Source organism: Monodon monoceros, unplaced genomic scaffold (genome assembly GCF_005190385.1).
Source record: "Monodon monoceros isolate NGI ecotype Baffin Bay Population unplaced genomic scaffold, NGI_Narwhal_1 Super_Scaffold_21, whole genome shotgun sequence".
Taxonomy (NCBI): Eukaryota; Metazoa; Chordata; class Mammalia; order Artiodactyla; family Monodontidae; genus Monodon; species Monodon monoceros.
Genome location: NW_021703778.1, coordinates 125905524 through 125928258, shown reverse-complemented (window position 1 = coordinate 125928258; position 22735 = coordinate 125905524). Strand labels below are relative to the sequence as shown.

At 39.8% G+C, this 22735-nt stretch overlaps 1 protein-coding gene across 2 annotated transcripts in view; it reads right to left on the bottom strand.

Moving 5' to 3' along the window:
- Window positions 1–4973: 4973 nt before the first annotated feature.
- Window positions 4974–22735, bottom strand: part of FRMD6 (FERM domain containing 6) — a 79615-nt gene continuing 61853 nt past the window's right edge. For both annotated transcript variants that reach the window (XM_029239302.1, XM_029239301.1), the window contains exons 8-14: window positions 21100–21165; window positions 20139–20207; window positions 17456–17630; window positions 12602–12937; window positions 11825–11956; window positions 9907–9998; window positions 4974–7917 (exon numbers count right to left, since the gene is read on the bottom strand). In XM_029239302.1, the coding sequence (XP_029095135.1) occupies window positions 7633–7917; window positions 9907–9998; window positions 11825–11956; window positions 12602–12937; window positions 17456–17630; window positions 20139–20207; window positions 21100–21165 (1155 nt within the window). In that variant the 3' untranslated portion in view covers window positions 4974–7632. The remainder of the gene's footprint in view (window positions 7918–9906; window positions 9999–11824; window positions 11957–12601; window positions 12938–17455; window positions 17631–20138; window positions 20208–21099; window positions 21166–22735) is intronic.

Sequence of the window (22735 nt, the reverse complement as noted above, 5' to 3'; positions counted from 1 at the left end):
CTCAGCCATGCTCATTTGTTTACATATTGTCCGTGGCTGCTTTCACACTACAATGGCAGAGTTGAGAAGTTGCAACACAGGCCATATGGCCCACAAAGCCTAAAGTATTTATTTGGCTCTTTACAGAAAAAAGTTGCCAATCCTTGCATCAGCATTATCAATAACAGGACTTCTATAGTGCGTTTTGCAGCTGGAAAAGTAAATATGTTCTTGCTGGGTCTATATTTCAAAAAATTCTTCACTATTCCTTGTAAATGTCTTTGGGTGAATTTTACATTTAATTGATTGTTGATATGGTTGGGTTTAAAAGTACCAGTTTTCTATTTGTTTTTTACTTGTCCTAGTACTTCTTTGTCCCTTTTTTCCTATTTGTCTGCCTTCTTTTGGGTTTAGTAATTTTTATTATTCTATTTTATCTTTCATGCTTTTATTTTAGTGGTTGCTTTAGAGTTTATAGGATATGCCTTTAGGCTATCATAATCCATCTTTAAATAATATTATACCACTTCAAATATAGTATAAGAAACTTACAACAGTATACTTTCATTCTTCTTTCCTGGTCTTTTCGCTATTGTGGTCATACAATTTACCTTTTACATATGTTATAAACCCCATAACACATTGTTTTTAATTTTGCCTTAAATGGTCAATTATTTTTAAAATTTTCAATTAGCAATTATTTTCAATTATTTTTTTAGATCTAAAATATGAAATAAAATTGTGTTTTATATTTAACCATATACTTACCATTTCTGGGGCTCTTCAGTGCCTGATCTGCTGGTGTTGAATTCTTTCAGCTTCTGTAAGCCTGAAAAAGTTTTAATTTCATCTTTGTTTTTGAAAGAGACTTTTGCTGGGTACAGAATTCTAACTTGACAATACTTTTCTTTCAAAATTGAAAAAGGCTTACTTTTTACACTTTGTTAGGCAGGACCAGAACAACGTTTAGTCTTGGAAAATACCCTTCTGAGTACTTTACGAGATGCCCCATGTATCACAAGGTTTTTTCACTCTCACTGGTGGGAACACAAACTATTTCTGACCCTATGTAAGCTCCAGGGATGGTTTTGCCCCTTTCTCGTGGTTCTCTTCCCAGCCCCAGGTGCTTTCCTCAGATGTACGTGCTGATTAAGCGCTCAGCTGAAAACCTGAGGGGAACCTTCTGCAGATCTCCAGAGAACGCTCTCTCCTTCTCCCTGCCCCCTGCTCTGTGCAGCTCTCTCTTCTCTGGTACACTGTCCCTTGAACTCTAGTTACCTTGGGATCCCCAAATTCTCCACTCTGCCTTCTCAGGGAGACCACTCCCCCCTCCTTTTGGCCTGGAAATGCTCTCCAGGCAGTAAGCTGGGGCAGTGATAAGGCTCATCTATTTCTCTCCTTTTGGGGCTTAACACTACTGCATTAGCTGTTGTTGAATGTATAAAAAACATTTTCATGCATATTTTTGGGTTTTTAGCTGTTTAAGGTGAGAGGGTAAAACTGGTTCTGATTACCCCTTCACGGTTAAAATGTTTCATTTGGGATTTTGATTGGAACTGATGGGAAAAATTGACACATTATTGAGTCTTTCCTTTTAGGAACATGGTATATTTATTTAGGTCTTCTTTTAATTTCTCCAGTGGATTTTATGGTCTTCCACATTTATATTGATGTTGCATTTAAAGGCCCCAGTATAGGCTCCTTATATTCTCTCTTATAGCACCTTATTTATACCCTGTAGCAAATCAGGGATAGAATCTAAGACCCCGGGGCTTCTGCTTTGCTGGGAAGCTCTTACACGGATCCATTTCCTCCCATCCCTGTAGATCAGAAGGAGAGGGCCTCTGACTTGACCTTAGGTGTTGGCTTCATTCCAGCTGACTCTTTCATGATGGCAGACCAGGGTTGAGCAGCTCTGAACTAGGGCCTGGGGTGTGCATGTGAAAACACTAGAAGCACCCTTCGTGGAACCCCAAGGTAGAAACTGGCTTAGAGATGCTTCATTTGGGCATGGTTTGCCCGAAGCTTTGTTTCCACGTTTATGTATAGCTGGATATGAATGTACTCTGAGAAGAACCTGAAGACTGAACTATTGGTCTTCTGGGGGGTGCTATCATCTCCATGTGTTTGTGGGGTCACTCCACCTACCTTATTTATACACTGAGCCTCTTCTTTGATAGATAATTACTAATGCACAGAAAAAATAATCATCTCTAATAATCTCTCTGGGATAAACAGGCATTTGTGGGCTAGTTAGGGAAGTTTGGGATGTGTATTCTAAATATTAAACAAGCAATTTAGGAGCAAACTTGGAACATAATTCTTTCCTAAGCTGGCAGAAATCCACCTCTTGCCATAATGACAGTAATAAATTGAAGAGACCTTAACTGACTATAGTTGACACCAGATGGGTAAATACCCATCCTAAGTAATGAGTTGGTTAATTATACCAGTGCCATGTTTATAGACCTTCGATTAATCTCTTGAGAGTATATGACTCCATCACCTACAATGGCTCATAGCATCTAAGCAGGACTTTTCAGAGCTCAGGCTCCTCCATTAAGTCAAAATATATGTCTTAAGAATCAAAGGGTTGGGTGGAATTTAGCTTACTATTTTCATTACACCTCTGTGTGGGGATCAACTTGTATAAAGCATCAGAGAAATGATGAGGCAAATCAAACAGCGACAGGGAGGAGATTTTAAAATATTTTACTGGTACTCACATAACCGCCACCCTCATACTTAGCCAGACTTGGTCATATTTATGTAACACCCAGGTCTCTAGTATGTGGGTGCATTCAGACTTTCTGAAACAGTGAGTTCAGTGCCTCACTCTCTGACAGTTATGTTGGCGAAAAGAAAACAATGCCACTCTCACAAAATGCAATGCACCTGGACACTCTGGAGACCCAACCCATCCCACGTGTGGATCACTCTAGTTCAGGAGCAGATAACTGGTTGGTCCATATTGCTTGGGCTCACCTAATGACTACTAGGTTATAACCCTGATGCATGTAAGCATCACTTGCAGAACTTTTACTGGCACCATGCCCACCGCAGACAAAATAGACCAGCAGCTCTGGTCTGGGCCCCAGGCATTGTTCTCTGTCATTCTAATGTGCAGCCAGGGTTGAGAACCACTGCTGGAGACTAGAGTAGTTGAAGCCATTGTGCCAATTTTCAAAGTATTCATGCAGAGTATATTTTAATTCATAATATAAAGCAGTAATGAACTCTTTAGTTCTCTCAAGATTATTGCCAAGTATGGCAAAATTGCCTATTTCTCCAGTTTTTAGCTTTGGGGGTGACCACGTTGTGTGTGTGGTGTATGTCTGTGAGACAATCCTGCTATTCTGCTTCCTACGTAGCTTTTGCATCTTTTCCTTTGCCTCCCTGCTGCCACATCCTTAGTTCAAATCGTCGTCTCTCTAGTCTTGCTGCTCCCTCCCCACCCCTACCTGCACTGTTCCCATTATTTCCCTCAAACTCCAAACACATCTTTCTTCTTATAACCCTCTTCAATGGCTCCCTGCTGTCCAGACACTCAGTGTCTTCACCTGGGCATCCAAAGCCTCTCGTGAGTAGGCTGGGGGGATCATTACTTTAACCAAAGGGTCCCTCGCAAGTCCTGAATGAGCACTGTTGTCCCCAGCTTCTAAGCCCCTGCCTGGACAGCTTGTACCTCACCCATCCTGCCAGAGGTCCCCATTCAAGGCTCTTCTGAATAAAAGCTTCTCTGATCTTGCCACCTCCCACTCCCAGCTCCTAGGTCTTCACTGCCTATGTCAAAGCAACATCTGATTACGCCTTGTGTCTGGCAGACAGTGGGTGCTCCAAAAGAAATAGTGAACAAATAAACTCCATTTTTCACAGTATCAAAATTGTGAGTTTGTCTTTCCTATTAGATACTGAGCTTTCTCTGAGAACACTGGGTAACGTGGTGTATGTAGTAGAGAAAGCAAAGCCTTTGGAGACGAATTTATGTTGAAAACTCTGCTCTATCACTTACTAGTGGCAGGATCTTGGGCAAATTGAACTGCTTCCTCAGCTGCATAATGAGGGTGATGACACCTTGAAGGGCTGTGAGGATTAGCCGTGACTTGTATGGTACCAGACACATAGTAGGTGCCCATATATTTCCTCCCCTTGCCTCCAACTGACACAACTTACCAGATACTCTGCAAAATTCATGGACAACACCCTGCTAGAAAGCTTCTGCTTTGTACCTTATGCTTCCAAATGACCAAATGACTCAATTCTATAAAAGTTAAATGTTTGTTAGAAGGCTTGAGAACCCTCTTCTCTCCCACCCTAGTCATCAGGGGCATATTATACCCATTACCTTATTTAATCTCCAACAGTCCTTTGAATTATTCCTGTTTTACAGCCGAGAAAGCTGGAGCAAAGACAAGACAATGGATTCTCCTTTAGGAGCAGGGCTCTATACTTTATGTCATGTTGCTCTCACATTTGGTCTTGTGAATGCATGCTTTTAAGTGCAATCACTCATTATTCTGAAATTAGAACCAATATTCCAATAATGTCTGTAGAATGGGTAAAAGTTAAAGTAGCTATTTTATTATTATTAAAATATTATTATATTTTAAGGAGAGTCCTTTCAGCCCCACACTTTGGGACTGAATAGTGGCTGACTGCCACACCCTCTCAGACGGAGCCTCTTGGAGCCTTGGTTCCTTCATCCCTAACTTGAGAAGAAGAATAGTACCTGCCTTATGGGAATACAAGGATTCAATGGTAACACATGAGCTTCTAACACACGTGGAGCGGGATGTGGCACATGGCAGGGCTCAGTATCGGCTATTAGCATCATCTCCACAAGGGCCATTTTGCTCAGAATTCTACCAGGTTGTCCTTTAATGTGCTCTATTATAGGAAAGAAGAACAAAAAGAGAACATTCACTCTTGCATAACTGAGAACTCAATTTAAAAAAGGCACTTTAAAGACAAATAAAAAGTAACTTTATTGACTGCTAATCTTACCATGAAATTCCTATAAGAATAATTACAAAATAATGCAGTTTTTTTTTTCACACACTTTTGGTATCATCTTGATATGATGATCCTTTCACAGAAAGGATTATTTACAGTTTATGTAGATATAAAGTTCATTGTTGCAAATACAAATGTAGATGTATAGAGGCAATATATACCAAATTGGTATACTGAGTAGCAATGGATATTAACAAATGCAGAATAAATAACAGCTTTATACTTCTTTTTTATTTTTAAAACAATTTCCAAATACAAAAATGTAGATATTCAAAATGGATTTTCACATACATATATATAATTCTGCTGCAAACAGTGGATCAAAAAGCAAAAATGTCCTTAGCATGTTTCATTTTTGAAAACCCACAAGACTATTCATAAATGCAATTAGAAAGAGGGTGTGCAAAACCACCAACGATGCTGGAAAAACCCTTAAGACCTGATTCTGTTTGAAGTAGAGAGAAAATAAAGTATAAAGCACTATGTACTTAATTAAATATATTTTTTCTTAATGTTTAAACAAGAAACACTAGGAGCTAAGGAAATGTACCACATTATGAGCTGGGCTCTTTAGAGTCAAACTTCATCAGGATTTGTCTCTTAAACATCTGTAAGAAATGGTGGATTATTTAATGACATAAGTAAAATAGTCATTAGATGATCCTTTCATACTTTCATCTTTTTATACAAAGACTGAGATACTTTTATACATTCTGATACCTGAAACTTTGGTTCTTTCAAACATTTCATAAAAGCAAAATCATTTCATGACTATAGAGTGTCATAGAGTTTTTTTCCTTTTAAAGTGTCAAGTTAAGCCAATTTGACCAGGCTTGAGTGTACACACTGCCCTGTCACGTCCACGGCGGGGGCATGCTAGGGACAGTACAGGTGGAGTTTGTTCTCGTTCTCCATGTGTTTATAATACTGACTCCCATCCATGGGGAACACTGCAGATGCTGCCGTACCCTAAGTCTATTTCTTTGTTACCTGAAAACTTAATTTTGTATAAAAATATGACTGTTTCTTTAGAAAATAATATAGTTTTTTTTAATAAAACCTGGTAGATAGAAAAAATGGTATATCAAAATATGGTAAACAAATGTTGTAAAATATGAAATCATTAAAAACATCTCATAGAAAGACATTGTGCTAAAGTACTTTCCTGAAGTGTGAGCAACACTGTTACTGTACATCTAAAGGTTACTAAGTTCAATCTCCTGACTTGGTTTCATTATATATCCTAACAGCAGTGGCAGTAACTGTCTTAAAAATGGTTCTTTCTCAAACACTAACATTTTCTGTATACTTCAAAATTAATGAAAAAGATATCCTCTGGATCGGTGGTTTTCAATCCTGTTACATACTAGCTCCATCTGGAAACTTTAAAAGAAAAGGCAATTCCACCTGGGTCTCACCGCAAGGGGCTGATTTAATTCATCCAAGGTGGGACCCAGACATTGTTATTTTTTTAAAGCTCCCCAGATAATTCTATGATGCAACCAGGGTTGAGAACTATGGCAAAAGACACATGAGAAAACAGTTGTTCTTAACTCTGTATCTATCAACTGATTGTCTGTAGGCATCATTCATTTGATGACATATCCTCTGTACCAAACAAGAAAGACCATGTATATGAGATAGTCATGGGAGCCAAAATGACAAGTTAGTAAGCTTTAAATACATATAAACACACACAGTCTCATATATTTACATATGTATAACATGTACGTATAGTTAGGGTATTTTGGTTAAGCAGAAACCAGCATGACCATACTTTGCTCTTGATTTAAAAAAAAAAAAATCCACCAAGTACAGACATATTTTAAGACATTTCCATAGTTTTAACAGAAACTGGTTTTGGAAACTCCACAAAATTCATATGGCATGAACACAACTGATCCATTACTTGGACAAGGGGCTCAGCTGAGTCCTAGGGCTTTCTGGAAGAGCAGGAGGATGACGTGGCACTGACCAGGTGTGAAGGAGTCACAAGGCATCACGGCATGCACGGTCTTTTGGTTATTGCTTGACTCACATCTTCTTGGCCCTCGGCTGCCCTTCTGGTGGAGGCATCTTTGGCGTGCTGGATTTTGACTGCTTCATTCGTGTTCACTTTGGTACAGCCCCAGTGGGGTGGCAATGGCTGTGAGTAGGTGACGGTCTCTCTACTAAAAAATGAGAGCCTCTTCTCTCTCTCTTCCCTCCAACCACCGGCATTTCATGACGGAGTGGTAAAAAAATGTACAAGCAAACAAAGGAACCCAACAACATCTTTCACATGATAAAAAGAAAAAAAGTGTTGTTACACGTAACTGAACTGGGAAACAAAACAATGAACAAACACACCACAGTTGGATATTCTGAAGGCTTGGTAACCAGTAAAGCACATTTCCTTCCAAAGGATCAGTGAACTTCTGGGCACTTGTCTTGTGTACATTCTCTGTAGTCCTTTTACTTCTGTGTAATACTTAAAGTGCAACTGTCCCTCAGCTTTTATTTCTGTCGCAAATATTATAAAGAAAAAGCTATGTTTGGGGTGAAGAAAATATGGCACAGTAATAGGTAAAGAAAGAACCCATGGCTTTCACAGCCTCTAGCGAACAGCAGGCTGTCTGTACAGTTGCACATAGACGTCCTTTATACAACAAACTCTGGAACTTCATCGTGGGTGAGATCCAGAGAGAAGTATTTGCTGGTTCTTTTGACTGGAAAAGCATCTTGGATGTTGACACACTGCTGAGCCAAGCAGCTGCTGCAATAGAGGCCTTCCTCATCTAGCTCATGGCCGCACCCAAAGGTGTAACTCTGAGCAGTGTCCTGACACAGCCCCGCAATGCGCAAAAAGTCTTTCTGATACAGTCTGATGTCATCGAGGCTCAAGCTATGTCGATCGGTGGAGGTCTTTGGCTTTCGACATATAGTCTACAAGACAAGAGAAGGTTGAAACAACTTTAAGAGCATAGACTAAAGCAAAAGTTTAGCACTATTTGCCTTGTACAGAGAGAAGCTGCAAAATCATAAAAGGTTAAGGAATCCTTATATGTTAGGAAGTGGTTCCCAGTCTGTGGTCTGTGGGCCCTGAGGCCCTGTGGAGCAAAACGTCACTACCACCACCACCAAATAATAGCAGCTAGCATTTACTGAGCCCTTAGTGTGTGCTAGACCCTAGAATTCATTTAATCTTCCCATCAGTCTGTGAGCCAGGTGCTATTATTCTCCCCCCTCTACATATGAATAACCCAAGGCACAGGGAAGTCAGTGCAATGTGAATCCAACTGTCTCTAGCATCTCAGAAACCAGGCAGTTATCTTAAAATCAGGTTGCAGAGGTAAAGATACTGTTTCTCGGTTTTTCCATGAGGATATGGCAATTCAGCACGGCAACACTCTCATGCTGAGGTCTGTTATTCTTTTAATAAGAAATGGGAAAACAAACCAATTATTACTCAAGAAACACAGTTTAAAAAACTATTTTTTCAAAAGCCACAATTCTTGGGTAGAAAAATAACACGAAGTGCTCTTGGTATAGCAAATGTTGGGAGACAGCCCCAGGATAAAGAGGTGGGCTCCCGAACACTGCAAGAGGTCACACTCTGACAAATGCTCCACACAGCAGGTAGCAGACTTTTAGAACTCATTATCCCAAGAGGTGGTTCCAGCTGAAAATATAAGTAGGTTAAAAAATGGTTCCAATAATTACATGAATGGAAGATCCTTAATGGTTACTTAATGAAAAGAGGCATTACAGTTCTAATCTACTTCTGCGGCTGAAACCACAAAGGCCAGCCTTGTTAGAATAAGATATCATTTTTGCTGGAGGCAAAAGTACCAGGAAGAAAGAACAGAGCCTGAGCTCAACAACATTTTCTTGGAAGGGTCAGGTCTGAGAGCCTCCTGAAGATGACGATCCTTGTACTGACGTCTTCTGAGGCTCCACTGGAATTTCACATAGAATTCATCAGGTCATCGCCACAAAGCATCAAGGCAGGCACACGAATGCTCTTCCCATCTGGTAGATGTGGAAGCTGATCCTTCGCTGTGCCCCACAAACGTTCATGTACAGTAAGAGCTAACGCTGACTGGCAGGGCTGGGGTGCAAACCCAGTCAGTTTGACCCTGGAGCTTGTAGTCCTAATCATCATGCTACATGTGCTGCAATAAATATCACTCATTGGAGTTTCCAGAAGAATATTTAATAAAATGTCACGTTCACATTATGGTTACTTAAATGGAAAAGAAAAACAGGACACATGAGAAAAAAGGGAAGAAAGAGAGAAAAATATAGGAGGCAAAGACTGCCAGAATGCAAGAGAAAGAAAGAAAAGAGGAACACACGTAGAAGGAAAAAAACAAAAGAGACAGAGCACCCAAGTGCTTCCCTGGAGACAGAGGTGAATATCAGCAGTAGATTATATCTACATGCTGCAATGGTGTATTTTAATTTACCTATATCTTCTGATAGTTTAACAGTCTAACCAGTGATCATGGGTTATCAAATGCTCTAGCTTAGCATAGTTTGAAAATTCAATCTGAATGGAATAATCAGAGTGTGGAAACATTTCTACCGCAACACACCTGACGAGAAAATTACTCTCCCAGTTGTTGAGATCAACACACACACACATACACACACCAGAATTAACCTGAAGCCTGAAGACTAGAGGCTTCCCACCCACATAAAGTATGAAACAAAGTACATAGTTCATCCAAATAAAAACCCAGCTCAAAGATAAACAGAACTAGAAAATAAATGGACATAAATTCAGACTAAAACTAGAATGTATGTATCTACTAGGAATCATTTCATTAAGGTTTTAAATTTCTGCTCATTTATGTAATTATAAATGTAAGTTCCTATTTAAAATTTTCTATACCTTCAGCTGCTGATTTAAAATTTCAACCCCTTCCATACCTGTGGGAGAGAATCAGTACTCTGGCCTCGAAGTTTGACCACCGTCTCTGAAGAGCTGGAGGTAGAAGAACCAATTTCTTTCACAATCAACCCTAAAGTGAAACGCAAAGGAAAACGAGTGAAGACTTCAAATTATTCATCCCTCTTGCCACTCATCTGACATATACTGCTACCAAGAAGGAAAGGGCAACTATTAACCACTGCCCACACATCTCACTGTAGCCCTTTGGCAGCAGATGACCAGGGGGATCACATTCTCTCCTTGTGCTGCAGTGAACAGGAGGAGTGAGATACATGTGGGGTTAGAGCACAGGACGGAGGTTAGAAACTGCATTTCCTAAAATAAACTTTTAATTAAGCTATTTATGATGCAGTTAGGAATGAACACAAAGGCTGAAGGTGCAAAGCAATCTCTTTACTGTATCTCCTAAAGCTCCCCCCACTCTCCACACAACACTGACTTTGAATTTAACCTGGACACAGCCTCTAGGTCTGGCTCTACTTAGACAAGCAGTGGGTAAGTGCAGGGCTCGGGCCTCCTCTGGAGTCACACAGATCTGGGTGGGAACTGGGTTCAGGTAAGTTAAGGAGCTGTGTGTCCTGGCTAGTGTCTGTGTGTCCTTGTGTCTGTCTGCACCTCTTATAAATGGCGCTGAGCCTAGCACCCATCCGACTGAAGAGCAAATGCCCACAAAGGGCTAGGTCCAGGACCAGCATATGGAACACACTGTGTTCCGGAGGCTCCTCATGGCCAGCGGGAACACTGTGGCACAGGCCTCCTGCAGCAGATGCCACCGGTGAGACACCAAAATGGGAGGCCACGGTGAGAAGTCAGTTCTGGGGCTCTGAGGTCAACGGAGCTCCTCGTCACCCCAGTGCTCGGGGAACCTGATAATTCAGAAACAGAAATCCAGGGGCTGACACTTCCCTAAGTGACTGTGGCATGGGAAAAAAGCATCCAGGAAAAATGTTTCAGAAGGTAAAATTGTCAATGTGAACTGGAGATGTAAGTGAAGACCACTCATACTTTTCTTGCAAACAGATGGAGCAAGTGAATAGGTCAGGCCCCAGAGCCCTAAGGCTAAATGGCTTAAGTACATTTCTACCTGATAAAAAAAGAACCTTGAGTAAGTAATGTGATTTTTATTCAGCCACTGCTAGTAACCTACAGAAATGACTTTTTGTATTCTATCTCTTTAGAAGGGTCTCATAATAATTCAGTGTCTAGAATGTACTGTTTGATGATTAGTTCAATTAAAAAATGATATATGTACATCCTTGGTTTACATGTAGACAGTTTAAATTATTCTCAGATGACACTCATGTTTTGGGGGTTGGTACAAAGTGCTTGAGTAGAAGATCTTTCTCTAGATAGCTCCTTATCTTCTAAAAAGCCTTAAACTTTTGAGTCAATCTTCATAGGAAGAAGATGTGGACTAGTGCACTGGTTGGCACTGGGTATGGTTCCTTTTGAATTTCCTTGTAAATGTGCCCTTTTCTGCCTATAAATAATTTGCTCCAAAACCCAGAACCAGCACTAGAAAACTCAGTATCAAGCCTGGTGCTCAGAACACTGAACAGACTCCTGCCAAACTTCCACAAGAATGAAGGACAGAGCAGCACACTACGTCACTACCCAACCTTAGCTCCATGTTTTAAAACAATGGGCTCAAATTGTAGAGATTTTGGCAAACTAGGATGATGCAAAGAAGAAAATAAAAACATCCATAACCCCATCATCCAGAGAAAAGGCTATTAATATTTTATGTATATTTTGTCATATACATGTAAACTTTTTTATAATTTGAGATCATACTATCTAAACAATTTGTACTGTTTTTCTTACCTAGGTTTCTTACATTATTAAGTATCCTCTGAACCCACTAGCTAAGGAGAGGACCTTCCCGAGGGAGCTCACCAGAGTGTCCATTCAGCTTCCGAGACAGGAGCATGTCCTCTGTGATGTAGATGCACATGTCTGGGCTGACTTCCAGGGACTCTTCATTCATCCTCTCCAGGTCCCTGGGGTCGTCAACCAACATCTCTATTTCTGACAAAGAAAGAAAAGACATTTAGTGACATAAGGGGAAATGGCCACTGTAATTCATAGCCACACCTTGAGGGAGGTTATTTAATTATTCATATTTTAAAATAAATCTGCTAATGAGACTCCACAACAGGAAACTCTAGCGACAACTCTCAACTAGATGCTGCTTCTCTTCTTCACAGGACTGCTGTGTTATCTACAAGTCTGCTAATGCCATGATTTGACTGTCAACAAGGACAGAATGAGTAGTGCATGAAGCTCCCCATCACCCATAGCTGCCTCCTCTCAGAGCATTTAGCAACTTGATTTGATATCCACGTGAATTCTATAGTAAGCACACGTATGTTCTGCAGTTTCCCTTAATGGAATCAGTGTATCTTTTCCCCAAACCTGAATGCTACAGCAATTATTTGAAACAGAAAAATAAAAAAGATGCACACAAGTACTAAGTTTGGCTGATACATGCTATAGGTCTGATCGTATCTTAAGCCTTAACACAGGTTTAAGCAGCCAAATGCTGTTTCTTTCTTCTCTATTACTACATCAATTCTACAGAAACAATAATGCGAAAAACTGGAAGAGAAAAAGCAGAGCATCCCAGACGACAGGTCAGCACCGTTAGCTCGGAGGGCCTGGGGGGCAGGTTACCATCGTCCTGCAAATCCTCCTCCAGCCGGTCCTTGCCGCCACTCTCCACCCCGGAGGTGTGGGAGCTGCCGTGGCTGGTCATGGAGCTGCAGGTTTTCAGCTTGCGGTGGATGGCGCTGCCGGGGTAGGCATCTTCGGGGCCCGTGTCCCGGGCCTTGGTGTCGGCCTCGATGCCCGAGGTGTGAGAGCTGCTGTGGCTGGCGGTGGAGTGACGGGACAGGCGCTTATGCTTCATGCTGCCCGCGCTGCTCCCGCTGGCCCGGGACCGCTTCTCCAGCTGGTCCATGTCGAGGTCCAGGTTGTCGCTGATGTAAGATTCCCGGTACTGCTTCTTCTCTGTGTGGTGAGGAAGACACCTCGTCATTATATTCAACCAAGGCAGAAGGAACAGCTGATTAGCGGGGGTCAAGCCAAGAACAAGTACAATTTCACATTCAGAAGTGAGTGGAAAGTGCTCATAATTCTGATAGGAGCTCAATTTAAGAAGACTGCAAAATGAACAAAAACCAGTACCATAGATATGAGGCGAGTATTTAACTACTCAAAGAGTTTTAAAGCTTCAAACACCATAGAAGAATGATACTCAAAGTGTAAGATGGCAGATCACTTCTTGTCTGCAAACTGTTACTGGTCCACAGTGGAATAAGTTCAGGAATTGAGAATGAACATTTAGAAACTTTTAGAGTGATCTGACATTGCCAGGACATACACGAATGTGATTTTGAACTTTGCAAAAGTATCGGTCCACAGTGGATTAGAAGTTTTTAAAAATCTGGTCCTTCCCCACAGATAATTTCAAAAGGACTGCTACAGAAACAGTTCAATAAATCTACTTATGCTAACTGCCTTTCATTTGATTTGTTCATTTGTTCAATTTGGGCCATTGTTAGCTTAGCTCTAGCTGTTGACAATTTAAAATAAAATTATTCTTCTGAGAATTCCTTTCAAAAAATTCTAGAATTTGGATTTTCATGGATGAAGATTGCTTTTCTCCATTTAGGCTGAATCAGTGAGGTTTTACCATCTATTAAGAACACATAGTAAAATCACTACTGGTTTGATAATTTATACTCATGTAGCCTCTGATTGATAAAACTGTTCTTTGATTTAACATGTCAGTACACCTTTTTAACGTAGCAAAGACACAATATTGGAAAGTCCCTTTTATCGAATGCTAAACTAACCATTACATAAACGCACAAAGTTACAACTGAGCTATAGGTGTACAACTGATACAAACATACTATTTTTGTGCTTCAAGTCAGAAATTTAAAACAAAGAAATAGTTAAACTGCCTTGTATCTTTAATACTGATGAGATATAACACATCAGAACAATGTTAAAAATGGAGAGTGCATTTGGGGAATGTTAAATTGATATTATTTCAGAAACTGCTGACTACTAGACTAATTGGGTTCTCAAGGGCCTGTTAATGGATTTAATTGTATTGTGTCTTGGTTAAGTAAAAATACTTGCACTCTTGATGTTTGAATCCAGCTCTGAAGTATAATCACCACAGGCTTCCCCAGAGAGGGAATGAACATCAGCAGGAAGAGAAAATATGCATTCCAGGATGCAAAATGGAAAAAATGCTTGGAGAAGGCTGTGTGTACATTTCTGGGCTTCAGCCCTTTCATGTCAATTCTAAGGAATCGAGCTGAAACACACAAAGGTGAGTGTGTGTAGCCACACAGAGGCAGACTGGAACCAGACATCAGAGCCTAACACACACATCACTGCAACAAAAGTACATCCATCTACAGCCCATTTTTTAGGGTTAGACTGGGTTCTAATGATTCCTATTTTCTGAAGGCAACAGGAGTTAAGATGAAGATGAAGAACTAAAGGGGTTTGCAAAATTCTCATACTTTCTATTCACTGTAGTTTCAATACAATAGCCATGTTGCCCTTGGAAGGGCGGAAAGTGAAGAGAAAAAGTAAAAATAAAAAGTCCTATATGGTGTTCGAGTTCTAAGACAATTGAGAATTGTGGATCTAGTAATTTAAAAGCTTTTCTGTCTCTTTACAAATAGCCCTTTTACTCCCAAATTTCTTGTAGATTTGGAATCAACTACAGTTATTCTATACTCACAAGCATAGTCACTAGAAGACAAGCACTTTGCCAACTTGTTTTCTAATAGGAGCCTAGCATGAATTACTTCCTGTCAATGTGTCAGCGCAGCCTTGGTGTTCCATGTGCTGGCTTCTATTCCTGTCATCGTGCTTTATCTCTTAGACCCTCTGCAAACATTTAAGAAGCTTCATACCAATCGGTTACAAAATGAGGGAAACACTGAAATAATTCTGAAATTTATTCTGAGAGATGCAAAATGCAACCTCTCACCCCCTAGTAATCACTGGTGTCAACATGGCAAATCATCAATGTGTCAGTGTTCTATTTATTCCCTCTACTGTAAAAGCCCACAGACCACCAAGTTTTTCATATGTTATTTTGTAATATAATGCAGTCAATGTGCCCTCTTGACACAGACCTAAGAATAAGCCCTAGCTATTGAATAAAGTTGAGGTGAAAAAAAATTTTAAAGACATAAAGCATTTTTTATCCATCTGTTCTAAATACCGTAAGATTCTTGTGATCATTTTTACTATAAAATGAGAAAATAGTGTTTCAGACAAGGTGACTCTAGATGAAATCTAATTAAGAAAAATATAGATTCTTTTCATGCTGTGATTTTGGCTAATGTTAATAGCTTTTTTTGTTTAAAATGATGGAGTCCTTAAGTGTGGGTGAGATAAATGGATTCAGGCCAAGGTAAGTCCAAAGAAACTGTTTCAGGTTTTCTTCAGATCTGGAGGGATTTCTAAGCAGAGAAAACTAAAGATGTAAAGGAAAAAAAGCCATCCCCGCAAAATCTATCTATATGTATCCATGTAAAAGATCCAATCTGCACCTTTATCATTCCCTCACTGCCCCCTGCTCACATAAGCTCCCAAATGCACTTGGTGCTATGCTTGATAACAGACAAAGCCCTCCCCTCTTAACTTGACATTCTATGTAATTTTGCTTTAGAATCTGTAGGCGACGTCCGTTAATTCTTTCAAGCTCTAAGGGGCTCCCGTTAAGGTCACCTAAACAAGAATTTACTAAAATGCTGTTGGCAGAGAGCTGCAGGAATAAGTGCATTTCACAAGGTGCCAAGTTGGCCATTTAGGAATGAAGCCAACTTGGCAAAATGATGGGCTCTGAACCTAAGTTACCTATTCTCACAAGCTTCCTTGGCGCTTCCGTCCTGTTTAAATTCCTAATCTTCATATCAGTGTCAGAGAGATATATGCATTTATTATACTGATGAGTCATCATGGGAAAGAACTGGCAGTCTAGCAGCAGGGGAAGCCAATACACTTGACAGTGAGACCAATTCTCTCCGAAGACAGATGCAGTTTGGTGGCAGACAGTGGAAAATGATTCACATTCCAACTGCTACTTAAATTACAATGGCTTCTCCAAACTGGGTCTCATTTAAATTGACAGACAGCTTTTGAGAGAAATCAATCAGATGCAAACCTCTATAAGGTTTTTGTTTGTTAAGAGAGAAAATGGTACAGATGAACCTGTCTGAAAGGCACAAATAGAGACACAGATGTAGAGAAACATATGGACCCCAAGGTGGGGAAAAGGGGGGTGGGATGAACTGGGAGATTAGGATTGACATATATACACTAATATGTATAAAACAGATAACTAATGAGAACCTGCTGTATAGCACAGGGAACTCTGCTCAATGCTCTGTGGTGACCTAAACGGGAAGGAAATCCAAAAGAGGGGATATGTGTATACACATAGCTGATTCACTTCGCTGTACAGCAGAAACTAACACAACATTGTTAAGCAACTATACCCCAATTAGGAAAAAAAAGAGGACAGGTACTTGTCTCACTTCTTTAAGAAAAGTGAGGTCTGAGAGGTCGAAATCTGTTTCCGATATGGACCTAAGATATGAATCTGCATCCTAATATTCACGCAAATACCCCAAATAGAATCCAATCGAATTACCAAGAATTACTACAAAATGAGTTTGCAAAAAAGTCGAAGATATTAAAAAACCAAATATGCAAAGTAGCATTTTTGGGGATTAGAAGCTGGAGTGTGCCGAACAGGGTAACCACAGGAGATAAAGAGTTAACCATTAGGTTAATACTGTGAAGTTGAAGTCTGCTGCTAGAAGCCCCCATCCCTGTCTTCCTCTCTTCACCATGACTTGACCCCACTTTCAGGGCCTGGAACTCTGAAGCCCCAAAGGCACTGCTCCATTCTGTGTCTCAGCAAAGCTCCCACAGGACTGGCTGACAAGATCCTCAATTGTAAACTTCTCTCTCCTTTGTTTGTCTTTCTTGCTCAGCCAGACACGGGGCCTCCTAGCAGTCAACAAGAGGCTGGAGACATTCTGTGACCCACCTTTATTGTCACTCTAACCTAAGGAATAATCACACTGGAAGGAATTCCAGATAGCCTGTGGATAACAGCACCAAGGTGGATCAGTGTATAAACAAAGCTCTGAGATGCAGATAAAAGCTGATATGCACATAAACCCTGGCCTGCACCTTCATGTGGTGGCTTTCTGCAAGAATTCTCAAGCCAAGTGTGGGGAAACCTTACAGAGACTGTTCTCGAAGGTAGCTAAATGGCAGGGATAATCTCGGATATGCTGACTAGCACTGTGGGCCTTCCGGGACGGTGCTGAGATGAAACAGGAATGCTGCTGGGGATCTGGAGACGCCGGTCCTCAGGTCCCACTCTTCAGAAGACTAAAGCCCCAGTTCTTGGCAGCTGTAGGGTACGGGGCCCCGGGTGGCAAAAGCACCATCTGCTTCCCGCCCGAGACCCTGCAGGACCTTCGTTTTCCTCCAGCTTCCGGATGTGGCGCAGGACAGGCTGCAGGTTCATGTAGAGGCGGTGGCTGTTACTCAGGAGCTGCAGAAGGTGTCTGGAGCGCATGGGGCACCCTGTGTAGTAGATGAGCTTCCTGGCTGAGGGCAAGCCATCTGGCAAAATCTCAAACTTCTTCCCCTGTGGGGGGAAGGCATGAATCAGATCAGGAAGAAAAGTATCCGATGTGCCAAGCTCCCCTTCATTTTCTAGTTAGTAAGGAAAACTACAGACTCAGAAATAAATGTATAAAGCTCCATCCAAAATTCCCGGAGGATAAATTACTGTTTTCCCTTTCAAAAATGTCACAGGACAGAGGATTACCAAAAATTCAGGGAAGTGCCTAGCCAGGGTCTTCTGGTTCCATCTTTGGTATCTCTGGCTGGCCAGGCCATTTACATAATGGAGAAGAGAAGGGCCCATCACAAAAGCATCCTTAAATGTAATCCCAACACCCTAACTCAGTAAACAAGACAACAAATTCTAGAAGGGTAATGCATTCAAATATCTGTTGAACACTTACAATGTACCGAACACTTTGCTAGGCCCTGGGAAAATAACAGCGCAGAGGACAAAGTCCCTACCCCTATGTCACTACATTCTGGTGGGAGAGATCGTAAATAACCACACAAAATAACTGCAGCTTATGATTAATTCTGGTAAGGAAATAAACAAGGAGCTATGATAGTGAACAATAAAGGATATCTATTTAGGGTTTAGAAAAAATGAAAAACTCTCTAGTTGGATAAAAGAGGGAGCTGGAAGCCGGAAGGACAGTTAGAGGGATGAGACAGGAAGGAGAAATAAGAGATGGAAGTAGCCTAAGTATCTTTCTGTCAGTAGAGGAATCTCATTCACTAGGTTTGGGATCATTCACATAAAGCTCTAAGTTGAGGGCAAGGGTTTGGCAAAGTTCCTTACAGTTATGGAATGTTACTAACTCCTTTAACTTTCCTGACAATGAATAGGGCAGCAGGACTACAGAAAGGAATATTCCAGGCACAGTGATTCTCAGCTGGAGAGGAGAGATAAAACAAAGAGGGAGGCATATTCTAACTACACAGTGCGAAGTCAGTGCAAAACTAAAGTCAGTGCAAAGCAATATGGGTTTGTGTAACTCAGACATGGATGGAATTTACCTCTCGACTTCCCATTTTAAAAGGAACCAACATTGGATGTCAATGCTAGAATGCTCATAACTTACACTTAATGAGCACTAAGCATGTATTAACTCACTTAATCCTCACAAGTCTATGGGGTGGGGGGCGGGGACAGTCAATTATCCCCATTTTGGAATGAAGAAACCAAGGCACAGAGGTGTTAAGTGATTTGCCCAGGGTCACACAACCAGGCAGGGCTGGGCTGGCTGCAAGAAGAATCATCTGGGAAGTTTGCCAAAGTAGATTCCTGGTCTCCGCCCCAGACCAACTGAATCAAAAACCTCTTAGGTGAGGATGATGAGGCCCAGAAATCTAAAGAAGCTCCTCAGATGCGAGTGATGCACAACTAGATTCAGGAACCACTGGGTGCAGGACCCTTAAGGAATTCAATTTCTATAAATGTATTTTATTACTTCTTAATTGGGGACATGAAGGGGGCAAGTGGGGTAATAATTTGCTCATTTACAAATAGCTCCACTCCTTTCCCAAAGAGCTTGAACGAGAAAGAGCCAGTGAGTAGGAGGCAGGTCAGGCCTCATTTAATGTATGAGTGAAGTGAAATCAGATTGGACTGTGCCCAATGTAAAGTCAGAAACAGGTCTTTTAACTCCCAGGGCAGTGTGGAGTCAGTGCCCAAATGCTATCTGGCAACAGAGCCCTTTATTTATATAGGCCATCTTCCTGATGGAAAGAAAGAAGCACATGTGTCCTAATCCTTATCTTCCTCCTTTCTTTGTGTATTTTTTCCAATAATTTCTGAACAAAGCGAAATTATGAATTTTAACGACCACTAGAAATACATATAATTAACTGTAATTCTTTGAACCCTCGCCCAAATGGATACAGCTGACAAAACAGTGAAACAGCTGGGAAAAATCAAGAATTTGCTCCAACAAAAGAAAGTGTATCATTCTCAATAATCTAAAAGTAAAAGTACTTTTCCCGTTAAGAATTGCAGTCCTTTCTTTATAATGATGAGTTTCAACAGACAGATATTAATAGAAACATCTTTTTATATCACTCTTTATTCTTTGCTCAAGAGAAGTTAACTTCCACAAGAAATGGCCAACCCCCATGCTAAGAGTAATTTACCCTCTGATTACAGCTTTCTGTTTTCTAATCCCTCTGCTGTACATTTTTTAAAACAATTCTGTTTGATGAATTCATCTTGAACTTTTCCCATCACATTTCTTCTGAAACTAGAATAACTTAGGGTAGAGTGGTGGGGACCAGATACACAAATTAAAATTAGTAATTTCTTTTGCTATAAGACTCTGTGTTTTAGGTTCACTACTGAAAAGTGGCAAGGATTATAATTATACCACATGCATAAGAATATAAGACAGCTAACTATTTTCATCTTCAATTTTGAGAAAATATCAAGTTTTGTGCCTGAAACAATATTTTGTTTAAAAAAACAAAACAAAAAACAATACAAGTCCACAAAAACAAAAAACTGAGTATTTTAAGTCAGTTATTTTAAACTCACCACAAACACCAACTTTCCAACATTGGTCCAAGGGAAATCATAAAGTAATTGTTTCTCTTCATCCAAATTCTGTGGAAAGAATTATAAGAGTTACTTATAACTCTTACAAGTAATGCACAGAGAGTTACTGAGGAAACTGACAGATATTCTAAAATAGCTCTAACTTCTTTCCCAGAAAACTAAAATACAGTAATTAAAATCTGAAAGAGGTCCCCAACTCTCTTTGGAGATATGCAGACAGTAATTAAAAGAGGAGTGATACAATTCTGTCGCTTTTGGTTCCTGAGTGACTGTGTTAACCTGCCCTTTTAAGGCAATCTTTTCCCTTCTGGCCTATCCCTAAATTTAAATAAAAAGTCCAGAAGACTCAGGCATTCAAGAGATGAGATAAGGCACTCAGACTTTCATAACTGGATATTTTGCCTATATCGAAGATAAGGCATCCTTATATTCTCCCAGGTCTCACAGAGGGAGGCATCTCTCTCCCTTGTTTATGGCTGTAGCATAAAACCATCCCACTTGTAAAAGGATGATGGTAACTACTTACTCAAGGGACAGGTTTTATCAAAAAATTGTAACGGAAATTGAAATGTCTGGTCAGTCACTGTATTAAAAAGTCATTTTTCTTTCCACAGTTATAGATGCACCAGATGATAAAAAAGAATATTAAAAATTAATGACACACAAAGAAAAATGTCTGGATATTAATGATCTGTGAGTGATGAACTGCGGCCAATCTTTGGTTTGTTGTTTTCTATTCTAGAGGACTTATTAGTGTCAAGGATCAGACTGCTTCACTTCGACTATCCCACCTTATCTACGTCTGTACTAGACAAATAGGAAGTAATGACCAATCAATGGCTGGAAATGGACCAGTGAACCTATCACAGGACCAGGCAGGCACACTGCCAGAGTAACACATAGTGGATGCCATGTGACACTTTACTTCTCATTAACTAACCTGAAAAATCTGTATTCCCCGCATGGTCAATCCAAGGGTCAGAGAAGCTTCAATTTCCCTTTTATCCTATAGGAATAAAATTGTATGAAAAAGTATATTTTTCTTCTATAATGAACAATTCAGCACCAAAGAAAAGAACCAAAGATAAATTTCAGGATTAGAAAGCTTTTGACTTAAAATAACTTTGCTTGTCTTTCTGCATTCCTTGTTTTCTATAAGATTTAAGAAAAGCATGGGTACATATTAAATCAGTAATAGTATTTTCTACTTTCTAAATCCCTGCGATTTCAAAGTTTTAGTGTTTTTACTATATTATATACACTTTCATATCTGACAATATTCTAAATATTTGTGTTACTGAGAACTCCAGTAAGACTATTTTGCTGCTTTTACATCATTTTTTTAATCTTCTCTCTTATGCTTAATCTTTTTTCAGAAGTTAGAATCTTGAATATAAGGTCGTAGTTGTATTCTGAGATGTACTAGACTTTATGTGTTTAAAACTGGTTAAATCTCCCAACTCTGAAAACAAAGTCAGAGGCAAGCCTGAATAGTTAATGCTCTTTCATGAAGGTAGCTAATAAAGTTATAAAAGCTTTACATTCAGTTAGTCTTGAAAGAAAATACTTATGTTTAAGAAGTTCAATTATCACTTGCCAATATGATATACATTCTACCAGCTAAACCATAAACTAAAAAAAAAACAAAAACTACTACAACAAGTATAAGGGAAAAAACTGTTCAATTAAGAATGTATTCTGAACTTGGCCACATCTTCTAAGTGCTCATCTGTAACAAGTGGATATAAGGTATAAAGTTCAAAATAGAAAACAAAATTGCTGAGTAACTATTTTCATTATGAGATTTCTCAATAAAAACAATAAATGAGTACATGCAGATCTTTATTACATTTACTGCCAGTTTTTGCATGATCATGGAAAGGAATATTTTTAGAAATGCATCCTTACCTGGCATAGTAAAGAGAAGCCACAGCCTATTTTCACTATTGGGGCTTTTTTTTCCCATTAATACTCTTTACATCAAGAAAGGCACACACAGTACAGGTTTAACAGGAGAAACCAATCCATCACTATGAGCTTAGGCCAATTTCCCTTTCAAGGCTGTTCTGATTGCTTCCTGAAATAAGATTGTGCTCATAAAAATGCTGGTAGTGCGTGTATGAGGTGCATATTACTGGGAAAGAGGCACAGAGGTTTTTGTTGTTGTTCTTGTTAAGTTTCCTGTCTTCTGTCTCCATTTTATTAACAGGCCTTAAATGAAGCAGTTTTAATGGCAGCCACGAGATTTCTTTAAAGAATGAAAATTCTGCCTATAAGGAAAACATACGTACTTCCCCACCTCATTCAGTTCATTAGTATTAGTTATCTTGTTTTAAGCAGACCAGAATGATTTTCTATGACACATAAAAGTAGTGCACTTTAAGCAAATTGAAAAATTAATTTTTACATGAAAGATAAATTGGAGATACCTACTTCACTAAAGGATTCCTAATAGGAACTTAATAGGATTCTTTAAAATACCAAAGCTTCCCTACAAAATAAAAAGCAACCAATATTTACTGAGCATTCACTAATGTGCCAGGCACTCCATCTGGTTATTTCAGATTCACCATCTT